We start from the raw sequence: 16,419 nt of genomic DNA, 5'->3' as shown, positions 1-16,419 counted from the left end.
TAAATATCTAATAGCTAATATTTTTTATTCATACATATTATTAGCAACTCACCTGCTAGGCTAGCGAAGTTAGGATCAACGTGCAAAGGATTCCAGTCTCCACTGAGGCGGTACAGAGCAGCCTGTCGAGAAAGAATTATAAATATAACTAGTACTCAGTGTTTTCTTAGAATACATTAAATGAAAAATAAGAAATATAGCTCATTATTATGTAAGAACTATATCATAATGTACCTAATTGAGGCTCTGATTAAAAAAATAATTTCTAACAGTAAGGATTACTTTTAATGAAATGTTTTTTATAACACCTGCTACTGAAATCAGTAGGGGGGAAAATATTGTCGAATAATAGGAAGAGAAGCCAAGAATTATATCTGGGTATAACACTAGTCCTACAGCCTAAACAGAAATTCACAAAAAGGAATCCATCAGTCTACTCTCATTAAAACACAATGCAGATAAGGTAAATGATTATAGCCTCCTCTAACCAAGCAAAATTTATGCCAACTTTCTTAACGTGGTGTTTTAAATTGAAGCCTATAACACAATACTAGACATAAATATCAAAGGCTTCTCACAAACTTTCATTCTTCTGGTACACTAAATCCTGAACATTAGCTCACCCGGCAAAAAAACAGACTGATAGCTTGCTATTACGATTAAATTTCTGCCTAGTCCAGATTTTCACATCACTAGTTTACTTAGATAAGGCAGCATTAGCAGAAAGACATGGATAACAACAGGGAAAAAGTCACCATACTTCTTGGCATTTAAATTGTGCATTGTTTAAACTAGAAGAGCACTTTTCAGTACCCCAAGGGAGACAGTCACAAAACAGCTAACAGTAAGTATTTAACGTATGTGTCTATTAACCAGACCCTTTGGGTCTGCCTCAAGACTTTGTCCCTTTCTCATCAATTGCTGTGCTAAATTTTCTAAACTATTGCAATGTTGTGTAAAGACTAGCCATGTCAGTCTATCTGACTTTTTAAGATTACTCATTTCTTATTTTTAAATTATTGATTATACTTTTTTAACAAGTTTGATTTCACAAAAAATAAGATTTTCTATAATTCATAAGAAAACTTCATTTTCTTTTCAATATGCTTTATCTAATTTTTTTTTTTTTTTTTTTTTTTTTGAGACAAGGACTCACTCTGTTGTCTAGGCTGAAGTGCTGTGGTACAATTATAGCTCACTGCTCAAACAATCCTCCTGCCTCAGCCTCCCCAGTAGCTAGGACTATACATGCATGCCACCACACCCAGCTAATTTTTAAAATCTTTTGTAGAGATAGGGTCTCACTATGTGGCCCAGGCTGATCTTGAACTCCTGGGCTCAAACAATCCTCCCACCTTGGCTTCCCAAAGTGCTGGGAGTGTTAGCTGACATCTCGTTCAGATTATAAGACCAAACGATGTACAAGCATTTTTTTATTTTAAAAACTGAGAATTGGTGTACTATACTGTGATCACTTAGTAGAAGAATTATAAAAAATAATGAAAATATTTTGGGAAAACTAAATTAAATGCTGGGACCTTTCTGGATGATATAAATACTATGTCACTTTGATTCATCAATGACTTGGCATGACTTCTTTAAGGTCCTAAAAGTCTAAATGAAAATTAGAGAAAAAGAACATTCTTTAGAGACATGACTTGATATCTGCAACATCAGGAATGCAATCAGTCTCTGCATCTAAAATGTAGAGCTAATCAGCAGTTCAATTTAGATGATCCCGTCAGATAATAAATACTTTCTGGTAGGTGTATGCAAGCGACCCAGACGGTCAAATCAGCATCCATGGTCTTTTCACAGCTTATGTGTCAACAAAGGGGTTCCCTAAACGTGCAACGGTCTCCCAGTGGAAGACTTATTTTTGAGTCTACGCCTGCTTTCACTTCAACACAGCAGTAATTTTAATAATTGTATTTTAATGGATAGTAGACTAATATGAAAAAGGTTAACTTTGCTTAATAATAACTAAGTTACTAGTTAGTATAATAACTAAGATCCTAAAGGTATAGGATATGCATCTGGGGAACTACAGATATTTGTTCTCATTCTCCTCAAATACAAAGTCTGACACTTGATATCTATTTATTATTTGGTCTTTCTAGATTATTACAGTGGAATTTGTTGTTTATCAATTATGAAAACTATAAAGTATACTTGTATTGTCATATCAATTTGAAGATGAAGAAACTCTCCTAAAGATGTTATGAATACAATATTCTAAAAATGATATTAGTAGAGCTAAAAATCAGTTTCCTAATTAAAAAGTCACTTAATTCATATAAATACCTAGCACAGAGTTTATGCTATAATGGTGTATTTCTTTCTTTATTTCCATTTATTCTTAAAGATAAGGCCCATCCATAATTATCTTCCACTGTTCTCCAAAGTGAATGCTCTAATTCTTACTCCTTATACACACACCATGCTCTTTTCCTCTTTTACACTCTACTGTCATTACTTCTAAACCTCTTCCCTGCCACACTGCAAGCCCTACATATCTGGGGATAGAACACCCATATACCATCTTAGTTCAATTAAGTCACATCTTTACTACCAAACCCTTCCATATCATTCTCTAATGAGTATCCCCTCTCTGAGTGTCTACAGCACCTACACTACAAATCAAAGCCTTGTATTAATATCTAATCATTCATTGCCTGGAACAGGTGCCCTAGTTATTTCACACATCTATGTCTTGAGTATCCAAGTGTCCTTTCCATTTCCTTGGCAATAGATGACACTTCTACTTGATTTGTATTTCCTACAGCATGGATTTAATTTCAGATGTCTCATAAATACCCTGAAATTTATGCAAAGTTTCATGCAAATTGTTTTTGAAGAAATGATATATAGCTTTCATCATATTCTTGAATGATTATATGATACAAAATGTTCAAAAACCTCTGCCAAATGATGAGTGCCCATCATTTACACACACAAAAAAATTGTTGACTTAAAAACTGTCTTTTGTCACACAGCAAAATATTAAACCCTACCTAAAAGCTAACAAGAAGTTCTAGTCATCTGAAGAAAAGTAAAAGAAAGAAAAACCCTCTACTTACTGTGTGCAGAAATTCAAACCCTGGAAACTATTCAGTTTTTTTTTTATCTATAGCATATAAATTTTATTTCAGTGTAACCCAAGAATGGAAAAGAAGCAATTGCTAGGTTTTCTGTATCATGAAACCATAAACCTTTTCTATTCTTTGTACCCTAACAAAATTAATTTCTCTATTAAGCCTTATATAAACATAAATATGAGTGCATTTTTAAGAAATTGATAAGCAGCAGCAAAGGATGGAAAAAATATTTAAAGGCAAAAACTAATCTGAGGAATAAAGTCATGTTCTCTCCATCACCTGATTATACGGCATAGAAAAAAATACTATTCATATGTGCCAATCTTAATTCTTTCTGGCTCATGAAATTATACTTCTATTTGCTAGAAAACATAAATCCTGCAGGAATTCTCATATCAAACACACCAAAATTAAAATTAAAAAATAAGTGAACTTTATGAATAGTTTGCTGTTATTACACGCTCATGCACAGCATTACCTCTGAGGTTTAAGGATTTTGTGCTGTATCTGCACGGTTAGAACAATTGAACAAGAAGACATAACAATTCTAAATACTTATGCACCTAACACAGGTGTGCCAAGATTCATAAAGCAAAGCCCACTTCATCTAGACAAAATGATAAACAGCAGCAGTGTAGTAGCCAGGGACTTCAACACCCCACTGACAGAATGGGACAGATCCTCCAAACAAAAAATAAACAAAGAAACAATGGACTTAAACAGAATTCTAGAGCAAATGGGCCTAACACACAATGACAGAACATTATACCCCAAAACCACTGAATATATGTTTTTCTTTTCAGCTCACAGGACATTCCCCAAGAGTGATCACATCCTAGGCCACAAAACATGTCTCAACAAATTTAAAAAAACAGAAATTATACCATGATCTTCTCATACCATAAAGGAATAAAATTAGAAATCAACTCCAACAGAAACACTCACCTAAACACAAAATCATGGAAACTAAACAACCTACTGATAAATGATAGCTGGGTCAAGGAGGAAATTAAGATGGAAATCAAAAAGATTCTTGGAACGAAATGATAAAGAAGACACAAGTCATCAAAATCTGTAGGAAACAGCTAAAGCAGTCCTGAGAGGAAATTTCATAGCCCTAAAATGCCTACAGCCAAAAACACAAAGATCACATCAACAATTCAATGAATCATCTCAAGGAATTGGAAAAGAAAGAGCAAACCAATCCCAAACCCAGGAGAAGAAAAGAAATTAACCAAGATGAGAACAGATCTAAATGAAATTGATAACAAAAGAATTTTACAGCAGATTAAAGAAACAAAAAGTTGTTCTTTGAAAAGATGAACAAAACTGACAGGCCTCTAACTAGATTAACCAGAAGCAGAAAAGGACTCTAATGAGATCAATCAGAAATGAAAAAGGAAAAGTCACAACTGATACCATGAAAATACAAAATATCATCTCTGAATACTTTAAAAATCTCTAAGCACATGAACTTGAAAACGTGGAGGAAATGGACAAAGCCTTGGAAACACACAGCCTCCCTAGGCTCAATCAGGAAAAAACAGAATTCCTGAATAGATCAGTATCAAGTATTGAAATTGAAGCAGCAATAAAACATCTTCCAACAAAAAAAAGTCCCAGACCAGATGGTTTCACACCCAAATTTTACCAGACTTTCAAAGAAGAACTGGTTCCTATACTGAACTAGTTCCTATACTGTCCTGTAGAAATTATTCCAGAACATCAAGAAGGAAGGAATCTTCCCCAACCCACTCTACGAAGCCATTGTTACCTTGATACCAAAGCCAAGAAAGGACACAACAAAAAAATAAAACTACAGACCAATATCCTTATGAATATAGACATAAAAATTCTCAATAAATCCTCACAAACCAAATTTAGCTGCATATCAAAAAAATCATCCACAACAACCAAGTAGGCTTCATATTAGAGATGCAAGGATGGTTCAACATACACAAATCTATAAATGTAATTCACCACATAAATAGAAGCAAAAACAAAGACCATATGATCCTCTCAATAGATGCAGAAAAAGCATTTGATAAAACCCAGTGTGTCTTTTTACAATAAGAATTCTTAACAAAATAGGCATAGATGGGACTTAACTCAAAATGATAAAAGCCGCATATGCCAAACTTACAGCCAACATCAGACAGAATGTGGAAAAGTTAAAAGCATTATGCCTAAAAGTTAAAATAAGTCAAGGATGCCCACTGTCACCACTCCTATTCAACATAGTGCTGGAAGTCCTAGCCATGGCAATCAGGCAAGAGAAGAATATTAAGAGTATCCAAATCAGGAAAGAGGAGATCAAACTATCGCTCTTCACTAACGGTATGATCTTGTATTTAGAAAAACCCAAAGATTCTACCAAGAGTCTCCCAGAATTGATAAACAAATTCAGCAAAGTTTCAGGTTACAAAATCAGTGTACACATATCAGTAGCACTCATATATGCCAGCAACAGTCAAGCTGAGAACCAAATCAAAGACTCAATACCTTTCACAATAGCAACAAAGAAAATAAAACAATTAAGAATATACATATATATATATATATATATATATATATATATATATATGGGTTTTTTTTTAGACAGTATCTTGCTCTGTCACCCAGGCTAGAGTACTGTGGCATCAGTCTGGCTCACAGCAACCTCAAACTCATGGGCTCAAGCAATCCTCCTGCCTCAGCCTCCCGAGCAGCTGGGACTACAGGCAAGTGCCACCATGACTGACTAATGTTTTTCTATTTTTAGTAGAAATGGGGTCTCACTCTTGCTCAAGCTGGTCTCAAACTCCTGACCTCAAGCGATCTTGCTGCCTTGCCCTCCCAGAGTGCTAGGATTACAGGCGTGAGCCACAACACCCAGCCCAGGAATATATTTAACTAAGGAAGTGAAAGACTTCTACAGGGAGAACTACAAAACACTGAGGAAGGACACTGCAGAGGACATAAACAGATGGAAAAACATATCATGCTCATGGATGGGCTGAATCAACATTGTTAAAATGTCTATATTACCCAAGTTATCTACAGACTGAATGCAATCCCCATTAAAATACCAATGTCATTTTTCACAGATCTAGGAAAAATAGTTCTACACTTCGTATAAATAAGAAAAGACCCCGAACAGTGAAAACAACCTTAGGCAATAAGAACAAATCAGGAGGCATCACTTTTCCAGACTTCAAGCTATACTACAAGGCTACAGTAACCAAAATAGCATGGTACTGGCACAAAAACAGAGACATAGACCTATGGATCAGAAGCGAGAACCCAGATATAAAACCATCATTATATTGCCATCTGATCTTTGACAAAGCAGACAAAAACATATACTGGGGAAAAGAATACCTATTTAATAAATGGTGCTGGGAAAAATTGGATAGCCACATGTAGAAGACGAAAACAGGATCTGCACCTCTCACCACTCACAAAAAATTAATTCATGATGAATGACCTAAGACATGAAACTATAAGACTTCTAGAAAAAAATGTTGGAAAAACTCTTCTAGATATTGGCCTAGACAAAGAATTTATGAAGAAGACCCCAAAGGCAATCACAGCAGCAATAAAAATTACTAAATGGGACTTGATTAAACTATAAAGCTTCTGTACAGCCAAAGAAACAATCAATAGAGTGAACAGACAACCCACAGAATGGGACAAAATATTCGCATGCTATACATCTGATAAAGGGCTGATAACAAGAATCTATAAAGAACTCAAGTAATTTAGCAAGAAAAAAAATTAAACAACCCCATTAAAAAGTGGGCAAAAGACAGAAACAGGACCTTTTCAAAAGAAAATAGACTAACGGCCAAAAAACATGAAAAAATGCTCAAAGTCTCTAATCATCAAGGAAATGTAAATCAAAACCACAATGAGACATCACTCCACCCCAGTGAGAATGGACTTTATCAAAAAGTCCCAAAACAACAGATGCTGGCATGAATGTGGAGAGAAGGGAACACTTATACGTTGTTGGTGGGACTGCAAACTAGTATAGCCTCTATGGAAAATAATAATAGAGATATCTCAAAGAGCTAAAAGTAAACCTACCATTTGATCCAGCAATCTCACTACTGTGTATTTATCCAAATGAAAAAAGTCATTTTATCAAAAAGACATGTGCACTCAAAAGTTTATTGCAGCACAACTGACATTTGCAAAGATGTGGAATCTACCCAAGTGCCCATCAGTGCATGAGTGGATTAATAAAATGTGGTATATGTATACTATGGAGTACTACACAGACATAAAAAGAATGGTGAACTAATACCTTTTGTAACAACCTGGATGGAATTAGAGGCCATTCTTCTAAATGAAGTATTGCCAGAATGGAAATACAAACACAGGTCTTCACTATTAATGTGGAACTAATCGATCAACACCTAGGTGCATATATGGTAGTAAAACTCAATTGAAACCAAGTAGGTGGGAGGGATAAGAAGAGGAAAGGTAAATTTACACCTAACAGGTACAATGCACGCTACTTTGGTGATGGGCACATTTATAACTTTGACTTAAAATACACAAAAACAAATCATGCAATCAAAACGTTTGTAGCCCTATAATATTCTGGAAAAAAAAAAAAGAGTGGAACAGAATGAATGGCACATGATACCCACTGTAAACACAGTAGCCATCGACATCAATGCATGATGATGAAGAGTCACTTAGCAGTGTCCTCCATGAATCAAGTACATTAGGTGTTTACTAACTGTTGACTTATGACCCTGGGAACTAAGAAAAGGATAAAAAACTTTTTTTAAAATCATATATCTTTAAGGAGATTGAACCTGCATGGATATTTTATGACAAAAATCATATTAAAAAATAAATAAAGGCTGGGCACGGTGGCTCAGGCCTGTAATCCTAGCACTCTGGGAGGCCGAGGAGGGTGGATTGTTCGAGCTCAGGAGTTTGAGACCAGCCTGAGCAAGAGCGAGACCCCGTCTCTACTAAAAATAGAAGGAAATTATATGGACAACTAAAAATATATATAGAAAAAATTAGCCGGGCATGCTGACACATGCCTGTAGTCCCAGCTACTTGGGAGGTTGAGGCAAGAGGATTGCTTGAGCCCAGAAGTTTGAGGTTGCTGTGAGCTAGGCTGATGCCACAGCACTCACTCTAGCCTGGGCAACAGAGTGAGACTCTGCCTCAAAAAATAAATAAATAAATAAATAAAAGTAAACAGAAAAAAAAAAAAATTTAGAAAGAATGAATTCTAATCACAGAAAACATATCTTTATTCTTTATTATGTTGAAGACATAGGCACCACGTTTTAGATGTACATTATATGGTCTCAGATTAATAAATAAAAAACTGTCATCAACCAGGTGGTTTTATCACTTTTCAAAAATACAATCTCACCTGATTAAGTGAGGTGGTATCCGTAAGCACAGCATCAGGAGGTCTATTAGGTATGGCTACAGCTACCTAAAATCAAAATATTAAATGTTAAATCTTAAATATAAAATGTCATTATTCTCTTTACTCAAACTGGCATTTGATAAACAACCATGTTTCAGACATAATATAGTCTGCGAATTAGACAAATATATTTTATATTTGGGAGATAATGACATTTAAAAGTTCATAACTCCTAGCTTCATATGCATCACAATTTACCTGAAATGACATTTTTTAATTAAAGAATTACATAAACACATCCATTCTCCAGGCCACAAAGGAGAAAACCCCATGTAAAAAATTCTCATCTAACAGCTGTCAAGGTCATTTTCCCACATACAACAATAAATGATCACAAATTTTTAAAAATCTGGGCCCCAAACATGGTTTTCATATAGTATTGATCAATATTAATTTTCAAATAGCTTTAAGACATCATAATTCACATGTAATTAACCCATTTAAAATGTACAATCCAATAGTTTTTAGTATATTCACAGAGTTGTGCAACCATCACCAGAATCAACTTTAGCACATTTTCAACTCCCCAAAAAGAGACCCTATACCCATCAGCACTCTCCATTGTCCCCTTTCTTTGCCAGCCCTTGGCAACCTCTAATCTATTTTCTATCTCTACAGATTTACCTAACTTGAATATTTCATATAAATGGAATTATATAATATGTGGTCACTTGCTATCAGCTTGAAGAATCTCCTTTAGTATTTCTTATAAGGCAGTATTGCTAGCAATAAATTTTCTCAGTTTTTGTTTATCTAGGAATGTCTTTATTTTGCATTCATTTTAGAAACATAGTTTTGCTGGTTATAAGATTCTTGGTTGACAGGGTTTTTTGGTTTGTTTTCCTTTCAACACTCTGAATATATCCACTGTCTTTTGGCCTCCACTGTGCCTGATGAGAAGTCAAAAGTCAGCTATTAATCTTACTGTGGTTCCTTTCTAAATAATGAGTCATTTTTCTCTTGCTATTTTCAAGATTTTCTCTTTGTTCCTGGCTTTCCATATTTTTACTATGATGTACAGAGTGTAGATCTCTTTGGGTTTATAATCTATTTGGAGTTGGTTGAGCTTCTTGGATGTGTGGATTGATGTTTTTAATCAAAGCCATTATTTTTTCTAATTTTTTTTCTCCTCCTTTCTTTCTGATGTACTCATATGAATGTTAGTATACTTAATGGTATCCCACATTTCTCTGACGCTATTCATTCTTTTTTCTTTTCTTTTTTTCTCTTTGTTCTTCAGACTGCATAATCATTATCAATCTATCTTCAAGTTTTTTTTATTCTTTCCACCATCAGTTCAAATCTACATTTGGGCCCCTCAACAGTAATTTTTTTATTTTAGTTATTATACTTTCAGCTCTAAAATTTCTATTTGGTTCTTTTTTATAATTTATATCTGTTTATTAATATTCTTTATTTGATGGATCATTATCATCATACTTTCCTTCTTTAAGCATGGCTTCTTTTAGTTCTTTAAATATATTCATAATAGCTGCTTTGAAGTCTTTGCCTACTAAGTCCTCTCAAAGGCAGTTTCTGTTGCCTGTTTTGTTTTTGGTTTTTGGTTTTGTATTTTTTCCCTCTCTTTGGGTCACATTCTCCTGTTTCCTCCATGTCGTATAATTTTTGTTAATAACTGGACATTTCAGATAATACACTGTAACAAATCTGGATACCGATCTCCCTCCCAGAGATCGTTATTATTTGTTTATTTTTTTTAGTAACTTGGCTAGACTACTTTAGATAAATCTCTTTCCCCCACAGCATATAGTCTCTGACATTCCTTCTCAGAGGGTACACCTTGAGTAGGCACACAGCCTCCCTGGGATTACACTGGTTTTAGCAGGGCTTTCTTTGTCTCTCCCTGATCTCTATTAAGCTATCTGCCTCTTTAGGTATCATACCCAGCTATTAGGCTCCACTAATTGCCAGATGACTGTTCTATTATTTTCAACAATGTTCTCATGCATAAATTGTCCTACAATCCGATCCAATTAAATTTAGCCCTCTTTTCAGGAATGGTCTTCGAGGCCAGTCTTTGAGCTTTGTCATCACAATCCCTGGAGGGCTTTTCTTAGCTGCCTCTTTCCCAGTTCTTTCTGGTAAATTTCTAGCTGGGCTACACTTTAGCTTCCTGCTCTCATGGAACTACCAACCTTCTCTTAATTGCTTATCACTACAGTCACCTTGTTTTTGAGGGCACCCTTATGCTTGAACTACCAAACAATTCCAAAAAAAAGTCAGTTTCCCTGAGAAGAGCTTCAGAGCTATTATAACACCTTCCCTTTTCCCGTAGGAGAAACTTCTGTACCACTGCTGCAAAGATGGGGACAGGAATAGTGGCATACTTCTCTCCAGGTGCCACCCTTGCTTTATAAGAAGGTAGCTGGGGAGGGGTGGTAGCTTCTGGCCTTCTCAGGTTGCCCCTCCAACCATAAAACCTCCACCCTATGGGAAAGTGGAAGCAAGGGCAAGTAGGGCCCCAGTATTCTCAGCCTGCCATGGGTAGGGTAGAGTTTCCACCCTATAAGTGAGGGCTGGATGGAGAAATAGAACCCTAAAAGTCAGCCACTTTTACCTGGAATAAAGTATCTGCAATTCAAAGGTGGTGGCAAGAGGTTTAGAAAAGCTAGTGGCCTGCCCCTCCCAGGAAGATAGCATGGCCCTATACTGGGAGCTGAAGGCAAAGGGAGCCTGTGTTCTTGACGGCACATGCCTGAGGTACAGCTTCTGTCATGCTGAGCCAGGGGAGGAAGGAGGAAGGGAGAAGGTTGAAGCTCAGATGCCACAGATTCTGTTCTTAAAAAAAAGCAGATTTTCTTGAATAAATGTTTCTTCATTTGCTGTACACCCTTACGACAATTCCAGAGACTTTAAATAGTTGTTTGTAAATAATTTTTTATAAGTTATGATTGTTTTGCTGGCAAGAGGGTCCAAGAAGTTCCTTATGCCATATTCCAGAAGCTGTCTCTCAATATGGCTTTAAATAATACTATATTTACTACAGAAGAATGTAAACTACAGTATAATCTCATTACCTCAAATAACTTAGAGGTAAAGGCCACATTAAATTAATGTAAAACCTAAATTATAAAATATTTTTAGGAAAAATGTTTTTAGAATTTGAGAACTAAAGAGTAATTAGAATTGTCTTACACAAGAGAAATTCTGAGGTCATTTAATGAATGAAGATTTTAATTAACACAAAGATCACTTGTGTTAGGTTTCTCTAAAAATTTTTCGGTGCTGTAAAGACTGTATAAGAAAGTAACAATATTCTCATAATTATCTTAGGTATTATAGATCATATTTAACTTAGCAAGACTTTTCTATATATAAAATATGTTATAGATAAAATTTATAAACATAAACAACCCTTCAAATCCAAGGGACACATTCTAACTCAAGATGTGGATTACTGAGTCTCTACTATACTCTACGAAATTACACATATGGTAATATGATAAGATCAAAATACAATTGACCCTTAAACACTACAGGGGTTAGGGGTACTGACCCCTTGTGCAATACAAAATTCACATATAACTTTTGACTCCCCCACGACTTAACAATTAATAGCCTACTATTGACCAGAAGACTTATCAATAACACAGTCAATTAACACATATTTTATGTTATAATATACGTATTACATACTGTATTCTTACATTAAAGCTAGAGAAAAGAAAATATTAAGAAAATCATAAAGAATAAAAAACATATTCACTATTCATTAAGTGAAAGTAGATCCTCATAAAGGTCTTCATCCTTGTCGTCTTCACATTGAGTAGGCTGAAGAGGAAGAGAGGGTGGTTTTGCTAGCTCATGGGTAGCAGAGGTGGAAGAAAATCCACCTGTAAGTGGACCCATGCACTTCAAACCCATGTTGTTCAAGGGGCAACTATACAGATAAGAATCTTTATGTATATATTGTACTTATAAAGCTAAGGCCTACCTTGGCTTTGTCTGATGTCCGTTTTCCACCAAAGCCTCCAGAGCCAACAACAAAGACAGAGAACTGATTATAGCATATAAGTTCCTTCTCAGAATAAGAATAGACTGAAAAGTAAATCAAAGAAAAAATAAAAGAGTTTTTAGCAAAAGACATAACTAGTTAGCCAAGATATGTTCAACAACTGCTTTAAAAGTTTCAAAAACAAAATCCAGTCACTAAAAGGGTTCTGTAATTTACAGATCCCCAAGGTTGGATTGCAAAGCATTTGTTTTAATGCAGTCACTACCAGTCTCTCAAAGGCGAAGAAGAGGTGCTTCACAAATCCTTTCTTAATTATGAAATAGCAGTTTCTTTCATTTCTTCTGAAACTTCCCCAACGGCCATTCATATTTCAATTCTTTTTATCTCAAATATTTCAAACAATCCCCCTAGAAAGTACAGGCAACCACACTAAAACTTTCAAACATTCTGCCGAAGCACTCAAGAACATGGAATATAAAAAATGAAACAAGTGGGAATGAAGGTATAAACCACATGAGGGCAGCATTTGGCTGTTCTGCTCACCATTACATTCCTCAGCAATTAGAATAGTACCTGCTACAAAAAAGGCCTCTAATAAATGTTTATTAATTAATTAATGAATCAGTGAATAAATTATGTGAATGAAGAATTTAGCAAATAAGTAATGAATGAATAAGTCAGCTGTCCCGCTATTTACTGACTGATGTACTAGTCCGAGTTTGAGTATTAGCTCTAGCTCTAGAAAACTAGAAATATGATTTTGAATTGCATACTAAAGAAAAATATAATTAGAACAAAAAATAAGCAAATGAATGGCAATTTGTATTTAAAATAAGATTTTTATCTTTAAAATACAGGAAACAGGATATCTAATTTCATCTATACTTTATCTACAAATTCTAATACATTATGACCCATTATCAAGTTGTAGTTGAATAAATGGAATAAATCAAGAAAGAATAATAAAAATTAAAGCAAGGTTTCTGTAGGACTTTTGTTTTGTGATATGTTACATTTGGTATAATGGTGAGAAAACTAAAAGAGAACCAGGAGAATTGTAGCAAAATGTTGGCCAACATCTGGAATAACAAATATGAAAACCTAAAAAAAGAAGAGGGAGTAACAAGAGGAAGAGAAAAAGGAGGAATAGAGGAGGAGGGGGAAGAGAGAGAACATACATAATAATTAAGAGCATCAAAAATGTTCTCAGTAAATTATTAAATAAAAATAAGGCAAATTCCAAAACATATACAATATAACCTATATATTTACAACAAAAATGATAAAGCCTATATTCCAGATATCAAACAATATTAAACTTCCCACTGTTCTTTATTTTCAAAATTAACAATATATATTTCTTTTGTTCGTAAACTTTAACACAAATAAATTTTAAGCAATGTATCTTTACCTTATATTTAATTACTAGTATCTCAACATTTATTAAATTACTATCATCTTTTGTTCCCACTCCAAAGTAGCTATGGTATTTAAACCACATTATAAGTTCATTCAAGTCTAGAATTTATAAAAGCACAAGTCTAAGAACCTAACTATCATTTATAAGAATAATTCAGTGGTCAAACATGTTCCAAGTTCCAAACAGCTAACATAGAAAAGAATATCCGCAACACAGCCTAATTACCAACTGAGGGCTATCTAATATTCCTTCCTGCCAAAAACACATTCCAGCAAGCTGCATTCTCCACTACATTCTCCATGCAAGACACATTTCTCATCTCTGTGCTTTGGTTATATTGTTTTAAACCCACTGAAATGCCCTGCCCTCCCAGCCCTATCCCAAGTCTACTTTCTTTTCCCTCTCCTCCCTTACTTTTCTTAAAGAGTTTTAAAATGTTTATCTTGTTTTCTTACAAATTGGAAAACAAATACAAACTTATTAATCAACTTCTATGGTGAAGTATTATGTTACAAACAAAGCCTATCAATCTAACAATTTAATATAAGAACTGTAAATGAGTTACCATCCATAAGAATTACTACACCAGATCCTTTATCTAGGATATCGGCAATAACTGCTTCACATTTTAATTTTCCTAAAATGAAAAGTAAAAGAAATAAGTAGACTGTTTTAAAGACGAAAAATTACTACATTAGGACACAAAAGAATTTAATATAATTTTTACTATAAGGTCAGCAAAACTAAAAAAATATGGCTTGAAGTAATTTTCCTTAAATCACTAGAAAAAATAATACAACATTAAAAGCAATCAGAATATCTGAGTCACTAAAAATTTGAAACATCCATATTTCTGATAAATTAGATTTTTAAAAAAATGATCATTTTCAATGTCAATGATTCCTCTTGGTCTCTTTTCACTCTGTCATTCAGCAAACATTTGTTGAACACATAAGCAATACCATTTACTCCATTCCTTCTCAAATTTCTCTCTACTGATTCAATGAGACATTGTTTCTAATCACTCTGTTCTTTTGCGGATTATTTTTCCCATCCTTTAACTGGTGATGTCTTGGTAGATTATCACTATTAGGATAAACTCATCATCTTTCTCCCAAAACCTGCTTTTCTCTTTTGTTCTCTATATGAATGCATATTACTATCCTTCCAGCTGCCAAGTCAAACACTTGAGCATCATCCCTGACTCATAAAATAGAGAGTCAGCACATGGCAAGACTTAAGTATGCAGGAATTGACAGATGCTACATCATACTAAAACCTTTTTACTTCATCTTGAAGTCTACAGATGGCCATGTGGGGTTTTAGAGACGTGGCAAACACATTTGTAGTTTGGAAATAACATTCTGGCTGCAGGGAGGTAAATGGACCTGAAGGGAACAAGAATGAAAGCAGAGAGAATACTTAGAAAGCAGGAGATGAACAAAGTAAAAAACAAAGAACTGGAAGTGGAGGTGGACAGAAATAGAGGGATTCTAGATGTATTTAAGGGACAAAGTCAAAGAACTTGGTAACTTTACAGATATAAAAGATGGTAAAAGAGAAGTCAAGCGTTACAAAGATGAGCCAGAGTGATGCTTTCCAAAATTCAAATCTGTTCGTATAACTCTCTCCTGTTTAAAATCCTGCGGTGGCTTTAGAGTGAAATCCAAACAATTTTCGAAGCCATTCAAGACCTCTCTACTCTCATATATTACTACCCTCCACAACTTGCCCTCAAGGAAGCTTGAACTATTTTCAGTTCCCCAACGGCCAATGCTCTTTCTCACTTCCGAACAGATGTACATGCATTTCCTTTGCTTGAAACGTTTTTCAATCTCCTCTTTACATAGTTAACTCCTAATTCATCCTTCATATCTCGGCTTAGAGTTCATCTCCACTAAGCAGCTTTCCTCAAACCCAAGTGGGATTCCAAGTTAGAGACCTTCCTATATGCTTCTGTGCCACACTTATATTTCTCCTATTAAAATGTATTATATGATGTTCTTCATTGCCCATTGCCTTCAGACAGACACTAAACTCTGTATAAGCAAGAATTATGTCTTTTTCACAGTTTTATTACCAACTCTTAGCAGAATGCCTGGCGCATAATAGATATTTAATAAGTATTCAATAAGTGAATAATTAGACAATCATTTTCTTGCTATACTTTTCTATAGTTTCCAAATTTTCCATAAGCAAATATTATTTTATAATTTTATAAAAATCTACGTAACTATGAGTACTTGGGAAAAAGGTTAAATCTACCCTAACAATCAGAACCACACCTCCATGAGATTTCATTTTGGAAACTGACATAATAGTTACATTTGCATAATGGTTAACCATTCAAAAGCAAAGTACATGTGCTAACATTTGATGGTCACATATTCCCTGTGAGAGAATCAAGGTTGATAACAGTATCAATCTCATTTTCCAGATGAAATAAAATAACATTTTATACTAATAAATTATCTTGAGC

At 34.5% G+C, this 16,419-nt stretch overlaps 1 protein-coding gene across 6 annotated transcripts in view; it reads right to left on the bottom strand.

Annotated features, from left to right (window-relative positions):
• Positions 1 to 16,419, bottom strand: part of HSD17B4 (hydroxysteroid 17-beta dehydrogenase 4) — an 85,901-nt gene that overhangs the window by 22,986 nt on the left and 46,496 nt on the right. For 5 of the 6 annotated variants that reach the window (XM_069492750.1, XM_069492749.1, XM_069492752.1 and 2 more), the window contains 4 exons: positions 14,506 to 14,577; positions 12,500 to 12,603; positions 8,485 to 8,550; positions 53 to 122 (listed from right to left, as the gene is read on the bottom strand). In XM_069492750.1, the coding sequence (XP_069348851.1) occupies positions 53 to 122; positions 8,485 to 8,550; positions 12,500 to 12,603; positions 14,506 to 14,577 (312 nt within the window). The remainder of the gene's footprint in view (positions 1 to 52; positions 123 to 8,484; positions 8,551 to 12,499; positions 12,604 to 14,505; positions 14,578 to 16,419) is intronic. The other variant, XM_069492754.1, reaches the window with a different exon arrangement.

This window comes from Eulemur rufifrons, chromosome 17, assembly GCF_041146395.1.
Source record: "Eulemur rufifrons isolate Redbay chromosome 17, OSU_ERuf_1, whole genome shotgun sequence".
Lineage (NCBI taxonomy): Eukaryota > Metazoa > Chordata > Mammalia > Primates > Lemuridae > Eulemur > Eulemur rufifrons.
Note: the sequence above shows the minus strand (reverse complement) of the source record. Positions and strands in the feature narration are given on the sequence as shown.